The following is a 21980-nucleotide window of genomic DNA, read 5'->3' as shown; positions in this document are numbered from 1 at the left end:
GGCCTAATATTCAGTGGTCCTTTCTGGAATTACACAGCATAAATTATTTTTGTTTTCATTTTTTAATATATGCTTGTGTTTTCTGACTCAGCTTTCTCTCAACAGGCATTTGTAAGTTATTAAGACTTTACAGTTGAAATGTTTGTCTAGTATTAGCTTCTTGTGCTGAAAATGATTTCACAGGGACGTCGTGGTGAAACTTGTTTGCTTGAAACACATTATTATTACTTTAGGCGCTGACTGTTCTCCAGCTGACTTGATTAAAGTGCAAACAGTCTATGGCTTGGATGACTTACGTTTCACATTGGTTTGAGCAAGATGATTGGTATGAAGGACTCCAAAGAGTAAGATATTTTTATCTTGCAATTATAATTTTCTGTCAGGTTTGCTTTTTTCTTTGCCTGCTTCTCTTCTTGTAAAGCTCTGTTCCATCCCTTATATTGCTGACATTTCTGTAATACAAAATTCTGAGGATATGAGAGCAATTTTAAAAGTGAGAATATAATTTATAGGCACAGCTATAATTTTACATTGACCAAGGGCTCCCCTCCCATTCCAATTGTAGATAATTTTCTTCTTCAGTTGTGAGTGAAACAGAAGGCCCTACGTGCTAGAAGAGTTCTACCCTTCATCTGTATGATCAGTCCTCTTTACATTTTGTACTTTGAAACAGGATCTCATTAAACTGCCTAAGCTGGTCTCAACCCTGTGGCACTCCTGCCACAGTATTCTGAGTATCTGAGATCATAGGCCTGAGCCACATACCTCTCTAGATCAACTCACAGTAATATTTTAAGACTGTCTTTAAGATTGAACTTTAAATGCTATTTTATATGTGACTCATGTATAAAAATAGCAATGATTACAAACCTTTTCCCATAAATAAAAATATTTAATTAAATAGAAGGCAGTTGTATGTTAATATTTAGTATTATGATACTATTATTAGGCTCTTGAGTATACTATTGAATCTGATAAATTTAAGAAACTTAAAATGCTTATAATTACATTTCAAAGAGAGCCAAACTGTTACCATGGCAACTTGGCCTTTTATTTTGAAAAAGTATAAGTTGGCATTGTAATACTGAAAAATAAAATCTTATTTTTAAAATGGTACCATGTCAAAGTGGACTTATCTTAAAAGGAATTAGTTTTACTTTTACTTTTCAATGGAGAATTTATTGATATTTAGAAGACAACTGTCGATTTTCTTTCTCCTTTTCTTCATTTCTTGATGTTCTGCTCTAATCAAACCAATCACAAATACTTTCTTATTTTACTTCAGTTTTTTATAAATGCTCAGCAGTGCATAGCCTCTGGGGACTTTTCTTTTCCAGGTAGTCTTTTTTTTTTTCTCCTTTGTTGTTGACAAGATGATACACATCTCTGGATGCAGTAGCCATCTGTCCCCGAGGAAAATCACTCCTGAAGTAAATGGCAAAGCATTTTTCAGAAACAAAAAGTTGTTGTGACTTAGTAAAAAGCTCGCCATCACGAATTCTGAACTTCCAAACTCCATCCACTGTGCAAGCACCGCACAACAGTGCCAATGCCCCCTCGCATGAGTGAGTACACCATAGATGCATTAAATAACACGTTCATTTTCATGTTTCAGAAAAGATTCTCTTTGAAGTCCAGCCCAGAAGATGATAGTATGATCTGGGGTCAAGATAGGACTAATTTTGATAAAAATGTTTTTTACTAAAATGTGTTATTTAAAGTGCCTAAGGGGCATCCCATAGAGATTGTGAGGGTTCAAATGCTTCCCCTTTCAGTCACTACTATTACTATAGGCCTTTGTAACTAACCATTAAAGGAAGACATTAAAGGAAGAAGTATTTTGAATCACAAAAATAGCTTTTCCCTTACATTGTCCCTGTCATCTTTGTGAATATGGCTCCTTCTTGCTCAGGTCTCATTCATTTGTGCACAGACACAGATGAGATGAAAACTCACGGCCAATGAGGAAAACCAGCACATGAATATAGGCTTGTATCACTTCTAAGCATCCAGCTTATTTTCCAAGTTGTGTATATGTATCTGTATCCTATATGACCCCCATTTTAAATGTTAATAACAAGTGAATTTTTGATTCAGAAATTACAAACTCAAAATGTAGACTTTGAAAATGGACATACAAGTGTGAATTTAATATTGAGAGCAATAATTTGACACTTGTACTATTTATGGCATAAATAGTTAAATACACATATACAAACTTTACTATTATAATTTATTTTTGATGTTATTGTAATCCCATTACTTTATACTTAAATTTTAACTATACTCATTTCATAATAACTCTACACATTCAAAAGTAAGCATGATGACCTCTAAAATTCTAATATGTAAAATGCTTATATGGCTTGTTTTCTGTTACATGTCATCCACTAACTAAAGAGTAAATTTTCCTTAATCTCTGTGGTTCTGTGTGCGCATGTGCATGCTTTGTATATGGGGTTGAGAACAAACTTAGAACGAAAGTTAACAAAATGAAAACAACATCCCCATTGTCAGCCACCGTAACTGCCAGTTGCATATAGCTTTAACCATACAAAGGCTTCCTTCCCAACCCCACCACAAGTCAGCATTACTTAGCGAGCGCTGGTGCTTAGCATTGGACCAGTGTTATTGCATATGTGTTATTTCTAGACCAAAAGGGTTGTCTCTCTGAAGCAACCCATGCTCTGACTGCACATGCAGCAGGCAGAAGTAAGGTTAATGAGTATTTCTTCTTCCATCTGAAAAAAATGCTACTTGTCTCAGTGAAAAGCTTGTCTTCCAGGGTGATGTTTTACAGTTTACACTTAAAATCATAAAAAATAGCATTAAAGTGTTCCTTAGGTTGGATATTTTTTCTTTTTAGTGATATAGAATCATTATTCATGCCAATAACAAAAGAATAAAGGCTTCTGGGAATTTCATTTTGTCTCCTTAGTAAGATTTGCCCTAATAAAACCTATATAGTCTTACATCCATTTTATGATCCTGTTTAAAAAAAGTCTTAAAGTTCCAAATGCTGAGATTTATTTGAATACCCAATATGAATTTTTAATGCAAAGGTATTGATTTGTTTATTGATACATGACTTTTAAAAAAATCACTCAAAATTATGAATTTTAAAAAGTAAATGTTATTTTTATTTTCTCCTATTCATTATTTTAATAACTGGTGTATATAGATTACTCAGTCCCAATTTTTTTGTTTGTTTTTTTGAGACAGGGTTTCTCTGTATAGTCCTGGTTGTCCTGGAACTCACTCTGTAAACCAGGCTGGCCTCAAACTCAGAAATCTTCCTGCCTCTTCCTCCCAAGTTCTGGGATTAAAGGCATGTGCCACCACCGCCTGACTCAGTCCCAAATTTTAAAGGGAGTTAAGATTAGGAATGATGTACACACTGATCATCTCAGTATTCTTGAGACAGAGGCAGGAGAATTGCTGCAATTTGAGACTAGCCAGTACAGTTTGGGGGCCTGAACCCAAGACCTCATGCATACTAGGCAAGTACTCTACCACTAAGCTACATCTGCCCCCAGCCCTTCTAATGTTTTGTTTTTAGACAAGGTCTTGCTAAGTTGACCAGAGTGGCCCTTAACTGGAACATGTGAGCCATCTGCCACAGCATCCCAAGTCGGTGGGATTACGTGCTTATTACCTGACTTTGTTAGGACTTGATACTTTTGGTTAAAACCTTGACATTTGAATTAGAGGATGTCACAGTTATATAAATTAGGTTCCCTCTTGCCCAGTGTTTTCTATTTTGTTATTACTTTCATTTATTGTTTTATTTGCTTATCTACCAAGGATCAGATTTGGATGTAAACTCATGTACTTCAGAGGTGTTTAAGTGTTTTGTGTATATATATATATATATATATATATATATATATATATATCCACTTCCTAGTTCTCTTTGCATATGTGATTGCCTTTAAATCTTGAGACTTTAAAGAATGACTCCAAACAGTGTTAAAACAAAACTATGGGAAGCCTATAACTCAAGTGAATCAACTCTTCAATTATTCTTCAACTTCCAAACACACGGGGCAGGTGTAACTAGTTGGTTTCCTCCCTGCCTATCCCTCTGACCATAAGCAGCAGTTACTGCTCAAAACCAGTCCATGATGTCAAAGGGACACCCTGTCTCAGCAAATCTGATTTTGGAAGATATGCACAGCTCCCTACCCTGAAATTTGAAGAAGCAGGCAGGAAATTGCTTCTGTGCTACGCATTCAACCTCACTGGAATTAATTTATATTTAACATCCAATCATTCTTCATGGACGTTGAAAGCCTTTAGTTTGCCAAAAGTTCAGTTTTCCAAAGTTCAGTTTTCCAAAATAGTTATACCATAACAGATTATGCTAGTGCAACTGGTGATGTAAAGGGACAGATTCCTAATGCTTTTCATAACTTGCTGTTACCTTTAGATGTGTTTAGCACAAAATCATATTCCTTTATTTGAATGTGGCATAGTTTATTTACCACTCATCTATGGAAGGAACCATTTGTTGTTATATCCTCATTTTTTTATTTTCAAAAATTAAATAATATAAGAATTTCTTATATATAAAATTCAGTATGCCTTCTGTCTTAAATTATTTTTGCAAGTCTAAGAAACAGTATAATACATTCTTTTATCTGTTAATATTTATTTATTTATTTATTTATTTATTTATTTATTTATATTTTGGGTTGCTGAGACAGGGTCTTGTTACATTACTCAGAAGGCCCTATAACTTCACTATATTCCCTCAGCATTAAACAGGCATAGTGTGTCAATCAAAACAAAGCCAAAGAAATGAAGTACTGTGGCTATCAATGTAATTAGGTCAATAGACAGGCATATAGAATAGCTCATTCAGCAACTGCATATACATTCTTCTAATAAAGAAATTTCTCAGGATTGGTATATTATACAACATGGATTGTATACATTCTCACATTCTCTAATCATACTGAGAGGCAATTAGAATTTGTGACAGAAAGGAAACCATGAAATTGTCCAATCAGGATAAATTAGCCAAAACCCCTTGCAATACATGAAAATCAGAAATATCCAAATAATATAAAGACTTAAATATGAAGATAAGGACACAACATCCGGAACCATGGAATTCAATGCATGCAGAACAAAAAACGGAATACTTAGTACTGGATAGTAACCAACAAGGAAGATCTTTAATGCCAAAACGGAATACTTAGTACTAGGAAGTACTTTAGAACCAACAAGGAAGATCTTTAATCACAATCAAATTTTATATCTAATGTAATGAGAAAAATGAATAAATTGTATTCAATCAAATGATAGGATAAATAGCACAGTAATGTTATATAAAACAGAGACTTGAAAGGCATTAGAGATAACTCAATGAAACTAAAAAGTATTCCTTGAAAAGAGGATCACAACTGACCAGTGCAACCAGATGGAACACAAGAGAGTGGGTACTCGTTATTAACATCATAAGATGTTAGCATCAAGATACTGCAATAGAAACTAAAATTACTCTGATAGTACTAAAGATAGGAATACCCAAACAAATTAACTAGATGAACTGAAAATTTCAAAGAAATAGAAAATCAGTCAGCATCACACCATGAAGGAACACAGACTAAATAGCCCCACAATTAGTAAGTAGGTAATCTGAGTAGGTAGTCTATAATCTTCCCACTAACAGGGATACTGATTTGCTCTGACAACTCCGCACCCACCACCTCAGACCCTGAGGCATGAACAATGCTGCAAGTTCCAATCAGGGCAACTTTTCCAATTATCATGGCTTCAAAATTATAAAAATATCAGATATATAGCTTAACCACAGACGTACAATACTTTTTCTAGTAAGATAACAAACCAATGCTTAAAGAAATCAAAGACATAAATAGAAACATCTCGTGTGGTTAAAATGACAGAGTAGAGTTTAAATTCAGTGTATTCACTACCAAAATCTAAACGATGCATCACATCGTAACTTTTTAATTTTTGCAGAAATTAAAAAAAAAATCCCAACATTCATGTAGAATTACAGGGGAGTCCTACATCGAAAAATTAAGTCTTAGAATGAAATCATAGGAGAAAATTCACAATGACGAATAAGGCACTGCCTTGTGAGTTACACAAGAAACAGTCATCCAGAGAAAAAGGTGAACATATAAGAGTTCACTTTTAAAAAAGTAAGTTTTGTGCATCAGAGGAAATTATTAACGTATCAAATGTAGCTGCAAGAAACAGCCGCCCAAGGGTCATGCTGGATTCTACTTCGTAGTCATACCTGGAACGGAGCTGGTCTTTGTTCCACATTCTTGGTTGCTGTCCTGGGTACCCTTTGCTGTACTGCAGTTCTCCATGGCAGAGGGTTGTTGACATGGTTACGGTTAATTGTCCACCTGACAGACTCCAGAATCAACTAGCAGACTGGCCTTGGTGCATGCCTATGGGAGATTTCCTTGATTAATTGATGTGGGAAGATGCAGCTTAATTATGGGTGGGGCTTGGGCTGTGTAACTAGAGAGACTGGAGGTGAACAGTAGAAGCATGGTTATGTTCGCTGCTCTCTGTCCGTCATTATGGATGAGGTGTGGCAAGTTCTGTCAGGCTCCTGCCTCTGCAGCTCCCTAGCCACAGTGGACTCTACACTGTGAACCCGCCTGCGGATTCTCGAACAGGTTCCTGAGGGGTGGAGTGAGGACCTAGGGGGCAAGAGGAGTGAGAAATGGAGACAAGACAGGATTCTGATCAAGTCTCATTTAATGCAGGTTCACATTAGCCGTTATATGGTAAAACATTTGGCAGCAAAAAGTAAAACAGGATGTGGTAAGCAACCAGTAAAGAAAAACAGCCTGACCTTCACAGAGAATCTAAGGTATACGTCAGCACACTGTGTCTCATCAAGAGCTCAGGGTACAGTCAGCAGCAACAGTTCCAGACTGACCAGAACACTTCCCATGACTAATGCCCCCTCCTTGACACCACTCAGGCCTGAGAAAGACATGTCTGACTCCAGTGGTCTCCTGCAACCCAGGAGCTGTAAGCTAAAATAACATCTTCCTGACTTAAGTTGCTTTTCTTGGGTTACTGTATCACAGCAATGGAAAAACAAAAACCAAATAGTTTAAGGTTAACTTAAACACGTATTCTCCTGTTACATTACTAGTGATATCCCAATACAGTTTCTAGGGATTTTTTTTTCTCCTTCACAACTGTGGGCGTTGCTATCCCAGCTTGTTTATGTCTTATCTGACATTCATGCTTCAAATGCACACACAACCCCCACGATAAAGATCAATGTCAAAACAGGCTCAGTGAAATAGCTCACAGTTGTCCCAACATTGGCACACTGTATTTCAAATTTGAATTTGCTACCTCCATTGAATTGTCAATATTTGAAAATTGGTATAGGTCACAGAAAAATCTGGGTGCTTCTGTTTTTCTGGGATGCTCTGCCTGCCTGGCCACATGCATGACCTTCTTCAGTGTTTCTAAAACCACGTGTGGATCGATACGTATTTACTTGACCTCTCCTCCCATCAGCCATGAAAGGTTCCCGTGTAGGTCCATGTCTTATACCGTTCATCACTGTACGAACTTCTCTTCTATCTCAAATCGCCTGCTTTTAGCCGACTTAGTATTTTAAACTACATCCATCTGAAAAATATTAAGTTGAGATTAATATTGCCAGAAATATATTTTCAGTGCATAAAGATGTATATTAAGGAAGATAAAATGATAAAGTTTATCAAATAATGAAAATGATTGACACTTCTTCACATTTGCTTTTAAGGCAACCATGTCCCGGGTCAGGCAAGTGGGACTTCTGGCTGCTGGATGCCAGCCGTGGAACAAAGACGTGTGTGCTGCCAGCGGAGACCGGTTTGCATACTGCGCAACTCTGGCCATCTACATATACCAGGTCTAATAGCACGGATTATTTCAGTTTACGATTACAGTGCATATGTACTACTATTTCGCATTAACTTATTTAATCAATAGTTGCATTTTCCCTTTGAATGTGCACATTAGCTGTGTAAATTAGAAACAATGACAATCTTAAACTTGTAGTTTTAAATTCTATCTAAACTGCTTTTAAAATTATGGTATATGAATAGAAAGTGTTTAAAATTATTACTAGGGAGTGAAGATGTGCATCGGTGGTTAAAACCACTTAACTGCTCTTCCATAGACTCTGAGTCTGTTTTCCAGAGCCCACAACAAAACTGACAATGGGCTGTAATTCCAGCTACAGGGGATCTGATGCACTTCTCTGGCCTCCGTGAGCACTGTATTCATATGAGCACACACAGACTCACATACATGTACATACATGTACAAAAACTGAAAATTCCTTTAAAAAAAATAAAGTTCCTTTCAAATGTTGTTTCTTGAATAGTTCCTTATGCCAGTGCACACTGACCTTGTAGCTAAAGCAAAATAATCTGTCATATTCTAGATATATCAATACTCTATTATATATATAATATATATAATAATATAATATATATATATATATATATATTACAGTGATGCTTTTTTCTACCTGGCATTAGAATTTAATACAGCTGTTCAATGACAGTGAAGAAAAATATTAGGCTAAGTCTTTAAAATAGCAATTTATGATCTCTATTAGTACAATGTCAAAATACTGTTATATTAGGAATGTTTATACTTTGTGTTCTACACTGTTCAGTAGAGTCAGTAAAGATCACTGCTGTATGACATTATTTCTTCATAAGTGTTTGTATGTATAGATGTTTATACTGAATTTTTATCATAGTCAGCACATTTGTTGTTAGATCCATTGGATATATTTACAGTCTGTACTGCAGACCATTTATAATGCTAGTGGGTTTTAAATTTAAAATGTATTAACTACACAAAATAGACAATTATGCAACTTAAAATGATTATCACTTGTAGTGCTAGCCAGATGTAAATGCTCATATTATCAAAAATTATCCAAGAAAAGCTATAATTATACAAAGAGACAAAATACAGATGAGAAATATTAGAAAATGGCTATGTCATTACTCAAAATACGCCAAGATATTCATAATGTGTGGCCTTATTAGTAAAGCAGAAAGGAGAAGATATTGAAATGCTGAACAATAATACAAGGCCTTTTTTTTTTGGCATTTGACGCTTTATTCTTGAGTCATTTTAACAACATTGTAGCCCACTGAGGACATTTATATTTAGAATTTCCTGATTTAGTTCCAAACTCTTTTTAAAAGCATGAAAAATGAGGAACACAGAGACTTTCTGTGTGAGGTCCAAAGTCTTGTTCCTCGTCCCACTTGGCTGTCACATTTTTTTCCTTCTTAATATTTTCCCATGAAGAAGTAAGGAGAGGGCCCTGATCCTGGAAAGGCTTAATCCAGCATTGTAGGGGATTACCAGGACAGAGAAAAAGGAGGGAGGTGATTGGAGAATGGGTGGAGAGAAGAAGGCTTATGGGACATATGGGGAAGGGGGAACTGGGAAAGGGGAAAGCATTTGGAATGTAAACAAAGAATATAGAAAATAAAAGAAAAAAGAAACCAAGGGCTTGTTCTTGAGTGTCTTCTGAATTGTGACAATAGAAATGCAACCAGGAGCAAAAGAGGCTGTTCCCCCTTACAGACTTTGGGCTCTGCAAAAGAGCAAGAGCCCAAAAGGGATTTACATAATAAAATACATAAGAAAACATTCAGGAAGTGTTACACGCTCTATGAGATACACACGAGGGCAGATTGTATGATACAGGCTAAGTTTGGGGGGAACTGTGAATTGGAGAAGCTTGGGCTGAAACATGTTTTGAATGAGTGGCTTTCGGAGTCATATACTGGGACTGTGAATAAACAAAAATGAGAACATCAGTGGGGAGAGCAAGCACTAGGCCAAGCTAGAGCAATGACAGGACAGAAGAGGTCCGATCACGTAGGAAACCATAGGCTAATGTTGTCAAGTAGGATTTTACTTTAAGTGTGTGGTGAAAGAAAGATATAATCTCTAATGATTTTTTTTTTTTACACTCAAAACTTACTGTGAAGGTTCAATGGTATACGTTAAAATAAAAAGATCAGCCTTAATGAAGGTACAAAATATAATGAATTCATGTGACAAATTAACAAAAATCTAAATCGTGAAGTAATTAATGGAGGAATTCATAAATGAAATAGGAAAAGCAGTGTGTTCAGGCCATCCACTTACCCATGCAAATACAATAAAACCACCCAGAGTATGTAATGGGTCTACTATACTGTTAATAGTTTAAAAACTAATAGATGAACTGTTTCAGAGAGTGTGTGTGAGAGAGACAGGGAGAGACTAGAGGCCAATAGAGCTCCTAGTTGAAATGGCTGATTTATATAGGGAAGAGATGCTGAGGAAAGGGAAGGGAGGCTCCTGGGACAGACAGGTTTAGGGTGGAGGGCAAGCCAGGAAGCTGTAATAGATACTTGCTGAGAGAGCTCTAATACCTATCTCAAAGTTAGCCATACTTTGGTATGCTAATAGGTACTACCGGAGTTGAGTTACCCCTTTGTCCTGAGATTCTCTCAGACCTGACAGATACATTTGGAGAAAGGGGCAGTCATCCGATTCCTTTGTGGAGCCATTGGTGACGCCTCCCAGGTTCCAGGAGATTATTCTAATCCAGCACTCACACAGATGGTTCTGGTTAAAATAAATAAATCACACACACACACACACACACACACACGCACACGCACACGCACACACACACACACATACACACGCGCGCGCACGCGCACATGCACATGCACACGCATGCATGTGCATCCACACACACACATGCACACACACAAGCATACACACACACACATGCATGCACACATGCACACACACATGCACACGCACAAGCATACACACACGCACATGCATGCATGCACATGCACACACACATGCACACATACAAGCATACACACACACACATGCACACACACACATGCACGCACTCACACACACATGCATACACACAGTCATACATCTAGAAAAAGACAGGTAGGAAATAAGAGAGTCCAGTGGAAGATGATAATCATATACATTCTATTTATACCTGAGGTAGTAAAAAACAATGAACACTTTTAGTAGTTTTGGAGAATTGTTTTCAAACATCATTTAATCAAAAAACATTTTAAAAGTTGTTACAATCAAGTGTTTTTTTAAATAAACTGATTTAAAAATAAACTTAAAAACCCATTCATATTTTTTCTGTAAAAAATACATTTGTTTACTTAAACTAATTTTTGTTCAAATATGTAAAAGAGAAACCTTTTGTTTTATTGGTGTTTGCTTGTTTTCAATGTGGGGTTTCTCCCTGTACCCCTGGCTGTCCTGGAACGTGCTTTGCAGAACAGACTGGCCTCAAACTCAGAGAGATCTGCCTGTCTTTGCCTCCCAAGTTCAAAAAGGTTTTTATATTTCATAAAATACATTGATAAAATGCAATAAAATATAAAATATGCATGTTTAAAATGTAAATAATTTTCCTACAGGTAATATGAAATCTTTGTTTCCTCAGTTTGTTTTCAGATGGTCTCTCTCAGCCGAATTCGGTTGAATGAAAACCAAGCATGACATAAATTCATGTTTATTACTCTGTAAACCAGCATTTTTGTGCATAGCTGCTGTTTTATAGAATGATTATTAATAGAGGGCATCTTATGTAAAAAGAAGAACTCAGCTGTTTGACCTGCTTTGTTTTAGTTGGATCACCGTTATAATGAATTCAAACTTCATGCAATTATGTCGGAACATAAAAAAACAATCACAGCAATTTCATGGTGTCCACATAACCCTGACTTGTTTGCAAGCAGCAGTACCGATAACTTAGTGATCCTTTGGAACGTGGCAGAGCAAAAGGTCATTGCTAAACTCGACAGCATCAAAGGTACATTTGTCGCTAAAATTTATTTTATCAAGTAAAATTTGTATAGTTCAACAGTCATAATTTGTTTAATTGATTTAATATTTTAAAACAATATTTAAAATTTCTAGTAGTAACATGTGTAACAAATACATTTTACAAGATGACAAGTGCAGAGCTACAGTACTGAAACAAAATCAAAATTCCATAGAAGGTATGATCAACTAAAGATGCAGTCAATTATAAACAATTAAATTAACATTAAAATCTAATATGAAATTTTCCAGAATAAATAAATACATAAATAAAACTAGAAAATAACAGTCTTGCATGTTCATTAGGGTATTCTAATCTTTAACTAATATGGACAATAATATGCAGATAATACCCATCTACAGCAGGTTTTGTGACTTTATGTGTGATTAGGTAGAGATGCAAACTTGTTTCAAGAAACAAGGTATCTAAGAACTTAGTAATATCACTAGCTTTTTGTTTGTTTGTTTGAGGTTTCTTTGTGAAGCCCTGGATGTCCTAGATCTAGCTTTGTAGAGCAGGCTGGCCCTGAACTCAAAGATCCACCTACCTCTGCTTCCCAAGTGCTGGTATTACAGACATGCCATTACTACTGGCCATGATCCTTTCTTTAACTCAACTTTGAGAATTCTTTAATTTTAACTGTAATATACTTAATTAAATATATCATGAATTATAATTAAATAATGATTTTATGCTAAGTATCATAATTATCTTTATTTTTCAGTACTAATGATAGTTTAGTCATTATTTATAATTATGTAAGATATTTCTAGATATAATGTCCATATTCAGTTTCTTTTAAAAGTCATATAAATAATTTTGAGAGAGAAAACTGAGATACACCTATTGCACTAGCTTAAGTTCGTTCAAAATGTCTTTACTATATTCTAACATCTAATTGCAATATTGGTAACTCAAACACATCATCCCTCTTTTATCTGTAACAATAATGACCTTGTTAATGTTTAACCATATGTAGCACATTTAATATACTACCTTTTCAATTTAGATCATTAAAAATGTTTAAGAGGTTATTGAAAGGAACCAATTTTGTTTCTCAATGGTGTTTTGAAGGTTATTCCTAAATTAGAGTAGTTTGCAACTATAAAAAGTACATTTTATTAATTTATGTATCTATTTGGAATTGCTTAGTAAACCAGTTATCAACTGAGTAAAATTTGTACTACCCCTCGAGAAAGATATTTATAAAGTGAGTCATTTAATGAACTTCTATTAATACAGTTGATTGGTTTTCTTTGGGTTTTTAGCATATCACTGAGAAAACAAAATCCACCTTACTTCTGGCAGTGAGCATTGTGATATAAAAATGGCTATTTGTAGCTTTCATTAGGAGATTTTGTATAACTCCATATTTTCTAATAATTTGTTAGTCAAAAGTCCTATAAGTACTGTTTACATAAATTACAGTGCATATACCTTATACTTTACATTTTTGTAGATAACCTTTCATAACATAAAAAAACTCTATTTGAAGTTAGTTTTATATTGTATGATAAAGAAATTGAAGATGTGCAGTTCACTGGTCTCTTAAAGTCATAGCACAGAAACTGTTGCTTATGTTTGAAAATAAAATTTGGGCTGGGCATGGTGGTGCATGACTTTAATCCTAGTGCATGGGAGGCAGGGGCAGGTATGTCCCTGTGAATCTGAGGCCAGCCTGGTCTACATAATGAGTTCAGGACAGCCAAAGCTTCACAGAGAGACCCTATTGGAAAAAAAAAAAGCAAAAAAAAAAAAACAAACCAAACCAAAACAACCTTTAGCCAGAAAACGTGGCATGTGCCTTTTGAGGCCAGCCTGGTCTGCAGAGTGAGTTCCAGGGCAGCCATGACTACACAGAGAAACCCTGCCTCAAAAGACTAAAAATAAATAAATTAAACATATTTCAGAATTACAGATAATTATTTTCAGCCTTGTCAAGTATTACTTATCAAACTTTGTGTCTGATGTATTTCTGGGTAAGACTTTAGTTTATCAACCATAGTTTCCCATGTCCTTGGATGTGCAATTTAAAAGGACTTCTTCACTATAGGCCTTTGTAGAAAAAATTGAATGACTGTGATAACAGTTTGGGTAAATTCTATTTAAATTTTACTTAAAATTTCAAAGGCTGTTGCCAACTCCTCCAGGTTTTCTCAACATCTTCCTAATTTGAAAATTAAAAATGTAATAACTGTATTTATACATTTTTAAATACTGTTAATTTTAGAATAAATATTAATTCTTGAGGTGTCTTAGACTTCATATGCTTGGAAATTGAGCTTCAACAAAGGAAACATTGCTCTCCAGTGAAATTTTTGATCTTCCACCTACAGTATTGGACCTGTGTGGTTTTCATTTCAATTTTCTTGTTTTCCCTAGTAAACAAATCTATGTAGCGGAAAATGAGTATTAGATTTCCTTCATTGTTAAATGTTAAAATTGTCACCAGCTCTACATAGTAGCATAATGAGCAACCTTACATACTTCAAACATCAAAAATAGTAGATAAAAGGAGTTGATATTCTTTACATATATAACCTATAGTTCTTAAAATTATCTTATAAGTATAAGCCCCAATCAAGAAGTTGATTATAATGAGATAAGTCTTATATTTCAGTTTTTGTGAATGTGGAATGCCAACCATGGTTATGCAAATCTTACGTCCATCTTTCTGTTGTGTGTGTTCTTGTTTAATCTTTTCCAGAGACACCTGCCTGTCTCGGCTGGTGCTGGAATATAGATGATGCTGTGGCATTTGTTTCCCAGAAGGGTCCTCTGCACATTTGGACCATCTCGGGACCAGATAGCGGAGTATCTGTACACAAGGAAGCCCATAGTTTTGTGTCTGATATTTGCATATTTAGGTGGCACACTCAAAAGAAAGGAAAAGTTGCATTTGGTCATATTGATGGAAGCATATCGATTTTTCAGCCTGGTAAGTATTGGTCATGATCGTGTCTATTTTCTTAGCAAATATACTTTCTTATTTACGTTCATGTATTAGTCTGAGAATTAACAACTTGAACAGAAGAAGTTGAATCACACTTTGACTAACAAGGTGGGAGGTTTCGGTCTCTGATGTGTTACCCTCACTGCTTTGAACCTATGTAAGCATATTGCACCTTAGACAGAACTTATGTCAGGACAAATCTTATTCCTCATGTGGCTGTGTGTGGAAAAGAGAAGAAGGAAAATTAATCCCAGTCTCCACTTCAAAGACGTGGCAAGCACGTTACTGGATGAGGCTATTTCTCCAACGCTGAACCTTTTTTTAAAAATTTCAATATGTAAATTAGATAAAACGAAATGAATAAAATTTTATATCCAGTTTCTGTGAGTGTATAAGCAAAATTATAAATAAAATACTACTTATTTAAGATAAGCAGTATATTTTTAAAAATAACAGTATTTTGTAAACTTAATCCAAGCTGAAATAATAACATATTAACTTTACTTTATAAATAAATGCCCTGTGTAGCTAAAGAGTACTGCTTTGTTACTAGTCTTATGTTCTGATTTTTTTGAAAAGAACATGTAATTGTGGGACTGAAACAAGAGTGGTTGTATAGTTTTGTTTGATTCGTTTGGGTTTTGATGTGTGTGTTCCTGTGAGGAAGGCATGTGTGTGTTTGTGTGTGTGAATTTGATTGTGTGTGTGTGTGTGTGTGTGTGTGTGTGTGTAGATGCATGTTAGTGTGCAGGGCATATACATAACTGTTTGTGTCCACACCAGAGAAGAGCTTCAGGAATTATTATTCAGTGTGGCCATTGCCTTAACGTCTTTTAAAGATTTATTTGCTATTTATATGATTACATTGTAACTCTCCTCAGACCCCCAGAAGAGGGCATCAGATCCCATTGCAGATGGTTGTGAGCCACCATGTGGTTGCTGGGATTCGAACTCAGGACCTCTGGAAGAGCAGTCAGTGCTCTTAACCGCTGAGCCATCTCTCTAGCCCACCTTAATTTTTGAGACAGGTTGTCACAGGAGGGAGCTTGCCCATAGAGCTAGAATGACTGACCAGCAAGCTCCAGGCCTCTATGTGTCTCAACCTCCCAAATGCTGGCATTATAATAACCATGTGCCACCATGCCCGGGATTATTATTTGGATTCTGGGGATTGATTTCAGATCCTTATACTTTTAAGGCAAGCACTGAGCTGTAACTTTGCTTTTAAACAAGCATGCCCTTTTTAACTTTATAATTCTTCCAACCAATAGACACTTTCTTTGATATTTGTCATGACTTCATTTAATTGCTCCTTTTGCTCTCTTATCTTGTAAGAGTAAGGGGACTGGCTCAGAGAAGTTCCCATGCGGTTCTTCAGCAAAACATCTTTTTTACCACATCACTAGTTATAGACTTAATTTTCAAAAGCAGAGAGGATTTCTGATCATTTCTTTGTATATTTAATTTTGCCTATTTATGCTTGTAATTCTCGCTATAATGCTCTGGTATGAACTATAACAACTAATGATGACTGAGAAAGGAATTTCAGTAAATACTGTTAATATTATTTATGACACACGTTAATGGACCACTCATTAATGAAGCACTAATGTAGTGACTCATGTAGTGACTTCAAAATCACTGAAAAAAATACTGAATCCTCCTCCACTATCCTAGATGAGCTTAGACACCGATGATTGTGTCTTGTCCGGGAAAGCAAAGCTAGTCAGTGCTAAAATCAGAATGTGGACCTAGGCCATAACCTCCAAAGTTAATGCCTTTACTCCTTCCTGATACTCCCTTTCTCATAACTACTTCCTTGTCCCTGTCCTGTCACGAGAAAGTGAAAGTTCTTGCTGGTGAGATCAGCCGGTCTTTTCCTTCCATATTTTCAGTGATAAGTATGAGGAATGCCGAAAGCACAAGACAATATCAAAGCAAGGCTGATAACCCTGACTCGTATCATCGCGACAAACTAATTCCCCTGTTCACATGCCAGCCGTCCACATAAAACGCCAGATCAGAAGTCCCAGAGGCAGGCCACGTATGGTAGAAAACAGGAGGGAAACACGATCCTATGATGTTCTGTGAAAACAATTTTCTTTTGTATGAAATAGGCTGCAAAAATCAGAAACACGTTCTGAGACCTGAATCTCTTGAAGGAACGGATGAGGAGGACCCAGTTACAGCCCTGGAGTGGGACCCGCTGTCCACGGACTATCTTCTGGTGGCTAATTTGCATTATGGAATCCGTCTACTGGATTCTGAATCCCTTTACTGCATCACAACGTTTAATCTTCCCAGCGCCGCAGTGTCTGTGCAATGTTTGGCCTGGGTCCCCAGTGCTCCAGGCATGTTTATAACAGGAGGTAAATGTGCCCATATTCCTGTAAGCTTAAAATATCAGAATGCTCACTAAATGAGCTAGATACATTGTATTCTGTTAGTCGATTTTTATAGAATGTTTTAATTAATATCACAAGTATTATTTAATATAGTGAGGGCCTAATTTATAAAGTGTGTCATTGACATGATTAAAATGGAATTAAGAAACCACATTTCCTGTATATGGAAATACATTGCAATATATTACATTATACATTTATATTTTATATTTATATATAATAGAAACACATGCTCCTGTTTTGACAGATTGTGACAGGTCATCACCAAATGTGCTATGGTAGTTAAATATTTTCAGTCAAACTTAGAAATGAAAGAAGTATAAAATTCCATGGTTGAAAGGATGTTTTTTCCTGTCTGAATTTACCAAGGCAGATGATGAAATCCGAGAAGATGGGAACATTTACGAATAGCGATGAGAAATTAAGTGACAACCAGCTTTTACCATTTACTAAAGCTCAGATAGAGAGAGACAGAGTAGAGATAGAGACAGACAGACACAGAGACAGAGAGGAGAGATAGAGAGACAGAGACACAAACAGAGAGGCAGAGACAGACAGAGATGCAGAGAGGGGAGAGGGGGAAAGGGAATGGAGGTCAGAAGAGAGGGGAGGAGTAGGGAGCAGAGGAGAGGGGAGGGGAGGGGAGGGGAGGGGAGGAGAAAGGAGGGGAGAGGAAAGCCTTATAGAGAAAGAAGAAAATCAACCGTTCCATTAGAGTAATATTTACTTAACATAAAATTGTATTATTTGTCCTTGTAACATTTAGTAGGATTCTGTACTAGCTTGTTTTTCTTTTACCTTGTTTTAATTTAAGGAAGAAAGAACTGGATTCCTAACTTATATATCTTAGTAACCTTTAAGTTTCATGAGTGATAACAATGTAAATGTATTTATTAACTAAGATAAACTTTATCTGTTTCACACCACAGTTTAGTGGTTCCTAGCCTATTCTCAAGGTTATACAGTCATTATCTCAATCCAGAGTATTTTATTTCCCCCCCCCCAACAAACCCTGTACCCACTCTAACCCAGTCCCACCATTCCTCTCCACACCTTGAAGGCCACACGTGCACACACCTAAACCGATAGTGTGCTTTCTGTCCCTGAGCCTGCCTGTGTGGGCCATCTCAGGCAGTCATTCCAAATGTGGTCTTCAGTGTTTGCTCCTGTAACTTAACACAGAATTCTCAAGATATAGCTGTGCTGCGGCATAGATCAGTTTATCGCTCCTTTCTGTCATAAACAAGAGTCCATCATGGCATCTGACAGATGTCACTGGTAGTTATTTATACAATTCGCACTTTAGGCGATTAGGAATATTGTTATTATGAGCATTGATGTAGAACTGCTACGGTAGACTTACAGTTCTGTTAACTTATAAACTCTAGTAAAATGTGTGGGTGCTGAGGTAACACTGATTGTTTGAGGCACCGACTGACCATTCTCCAAAGCACCTATTGAAGGATTTGGAGGGAGAGGGGAATTTTGTTTCCCCCCCACCCCGCTTTTTTTTTTAAAGATTTATTTATTATATATGTAAGTACACCGTAGCTGTCTTCAGACACCCCAGAAGACGGCATCGTATCTCATTACAGATGGTTGTGAGCCACCATGTGGTTGCTGGGATTTGAACTCAGGACCTTCGGAAGAGCAGTCAGGGCTCTTAATGGTTGTGTCATCTCTCCAGCCCCGAGAGGAGAATTTTCTGATTGGTTTTCAAGCATGCCTGATTCATTTGGCTGGAAGCAGATAGTGAGCTGGTGGTATAGAAGGATGGCTTACTGTTAGAAGTTAGTACTGTTAGTACAGTTAGGACAACTTTCTTTACCTGACCACTTCCTAGAATGAATGCTGCCAAAGGAGATCGTTTGTAATCATCCGGTTATTATGACCTTCACAGTGGAAGGCTTCTAGGGAAGACAGTTTCTAACCCATGATAGACTGCAATGGAATAAAAAATAAACGTGCCCCAAATTTAAAACTGGAGCAAGATAGCAGCCATTCCTTTGACTGTGTCATTAACACTTAGGTGATATCACTGCCTGCCTCTGGAAGACTTGCTGTTACTTTTATGACTGGGTATTATTTTGTGTCAAACAAAATGTGTTGACATTTTCATTTCTGATGATTTGACTAGATTCTCAAGTGGGTATTTTACGCATTTGGAATGTTTCAAGAACAACACCTCTCGAAAATTTTAAATTAAAGAAAACGGGATTTCACTGCTTACATGTAGTTAATTCTCCCCCAAAGAAAAAATGTAAGTAAAAAGATAAAAATTTTAATACTTCCCAGTATCATGTTTTCTGTAAATAAAGTGATACTACAATATAAATATATTTAATGTTTTATACCACTGATAGTCTTAAAAATATATATATATATACTGAAAGAACCATAAAACCACAGAGTAACTAGTATTCCTAATATAAAACTATTTAGACCAAAATGGCATTGAATAATAGACAGGTAATCTTAAATTATTGATGTGAAGAAGATGAAACAATGATATTAATGAGAATTTGTAAGAGTAATGGGATTAAATAAAATTGGCTTGACAGGTATAATTTATGTCTTAAGAATGCTTCATTTACAACATACATAGTATATAGCAAAGAAAGTTCAAATAATCTGAATGTTCAAATAATAAGACTTATAACTCCAGATTTTCTTTTTGACTATTGATTGCTATTGAATTTATAGAATTTTGAGGCATCTCTACTGCCTTCATTTTATTCACATTGTTTTCTGATTTTTTTTTCATTGATTTTCTGATGTAGGATAAATAGTAAAACACATGTTCTAAATAAAAATCTGAAATTTTGGGGAAAGTTTTTAATTAGATTTTTTATTAAAAATAAGAAAGAATAAATTGACTTTCTGTTAGATCTTTCATGAACACTTTGCATAGCTGGTAGTGTGCTCATATTGTGACTGCAAAAACCGTAAGCCGAGGAACATTTTTCTCCAATTAAAATAGAATTATTTTCTTCTATTCCTGGGATGAAAATTATTTTCTTCTATTCCTACCCCTGCAAATTCATAGACCCCCTCCTTTTAAAAATTGTTATTATAGATATACATAGAAGAACAAACATAAATACAATCTGCTAAGCTCATTAAGTGTTGGATGCATGTATATGTTTCTAGGGATCAATAATCTAGGATCAGGGCTTAGTGGATAGGAGTTTACTGTTCTTCCAGAGGACTTTTCAGTTCTGAAAAGTCCCATATCATTGAGCACACACTAGATTTAATGCCAGCTTCAGGACATCTGACACCTTCTGGCCTTCACGGGCTCCTGCACTGGTATATATACAGACACACATGTGCACATACACACCAACATACATGTATACACATGCAGGTATACTTGCACATACATGTTGATCTAGGATAATCATTTCCTTCTTACTCAACCCTATGTTTCCTCATACAAAGATTAAAAAATTAACAATGACTCTTCAAATTAATGTTTTATTCCTAATCCAGAGGGTTAGGTTGATAAATGTTAGAAGTAACTATATTAGAACCCCAAGTATTTTTGTAAATGTAAGCCTTTCTATAGAGACACATTTCAGGGATTTAAAAATGGTTTAGAAAAATAAGCAGTGGTGGATGATAAATGAGAAGTCAGAATATTGCTCATTGCTTCTAAGTGTTTTTCTATTTGTATTAATTTCTTTTTTATTGTTATAGATTTTCATATTTTGGAAAGATTTAGACATCATAAGTCCTGTTCTTTCATATTTTTCAGAAAGTGTCCATGTATATTAGCAAAAACCTGAAGATATAATGAAGCACCAACTAATATTGTCACTTTTAAACAGTATCTTTCAGATACTCTGTTGTTGATAGACTTTCAGACTTATTTTTCTAGTTTGCATTAAATATAATACCATAAACTAAGAATCATTATGAAGTGAAGTTAAAAAATAAAGACATTGTATTATAAACAAGAATTCCAAGCAGACTGATGCGTAAAGTTTTTCAGGACCACTTATGATGTCAAGTATTAAAAGTACCAGGAAACATTGTGGATCATATTAACTTTTACCCAGAGTACATGCCATTGAACTAAATCGATTACTCCCAAATGCCTACTTTATTACTATTCATCCTGGCTTGGGCTTCCTGTCACTCTCAGGTTCAAAGAAAGGAGCAGCATCTACAATAATGCATCAGGGACTTTCTTATATTTTTACCGGAAAATAAAATACCATTAAATTCCATGGTATGGAAAATAAATACCATGCATATGGTATTTGTGCATATTTCAGCATATAAGTAATAATAGGTTATAAAATAATTTACAATGGCATCAAGTAATAGAAGCAGTTTTTCTCACTCACCTGAAATTAATTCATAAAGTTATTTGCATTGACAGAAAACCATTACATATATGTGTAGTTGGGCATGGCACTTTGTACTGCTAATCTTATTTTGTGTGTGTGCCTCTTTGTACCTCTCTCTGTGTTTGTGGAGTATATGTGCACATGCATATGCACACACCCTTGTGTATAGAGGCAGATGAGAGCATGGGCTTCACTGAAGATGGAGCCTCAGATATTAGTGGGAATCCAGATTGTCGCATAGGTACAATCATGATTGTTCGGCAGATTCTCTTAACTGCACAGCCATCTCTTCAAGCTCCTATGACAGCATTTTAAAAGGAGATTGTTTTTTAAAAATAATCACATAGCATTTTAACGTATGTAGCAAT

At 35.7% G+C, this 21980-nt stretch overlaps 1 protein-coding gene across 9 annotated transcripts in view; it reads left to right on the top strand.

Moving 5' to 3' along the window:
* The first annotated feature begins 278 nt into the window (after positions 1–278).
* Positions 279–21980, top strand: part of Wdr17 (WD repeat domain 17) — a 78730-nt gene continuing 57028 nt past the window's right edge. For 3 of the 9 annotated variants that reach the window (XM_052162220.1, XM_052162219.1, XM_052162218.1), the window contains exons 1-6: positions 279–344; positions 7781–7909; positions 11704–11887; positions 14607–14837; positions 16970–17221; positions 19395–19517. In XM_052162220.1, coding sequence (XP_052018180.1) covers positions 279–344; positions 7781–7909; positions 11704–11887; positions 14607–14837; positions 16970–17221; positions 19395–19517 — 985 coding nt within the window. Of the gene's footprint in view, positions 345–7780; positions 7910–11703; positions 11888–14606; positions 14838–16969; positions 17222–19394; positions 19518–21980 lie in introns of those variants that run through there. The other 6 variants (XM_052162225.1, XM_052162224.1, XM_052162223.1 and 3 more) reach the window with 4 other exon arrangements.

Source organism: Apodemus sylvaticus, chromosome 18 (assembly GCF_947179515.1).
Source record: "Apodemus sylvaticus chromosome 18, mApoSyl1.1, whole genome shotgun sequence".
In the NCBI taxonomy this organism is placed as follows: domain Eukaryota; kingdom Metazoa; phylum Chordata; class Mammalia; order Rodentia; family Muridae; genus Apodemus; species Apodemus sylvaticus.
Note: the sequence above shows the minus strand (reverse complement) of the source record. Positions and strands in the feature narration are given on the sequence as shown.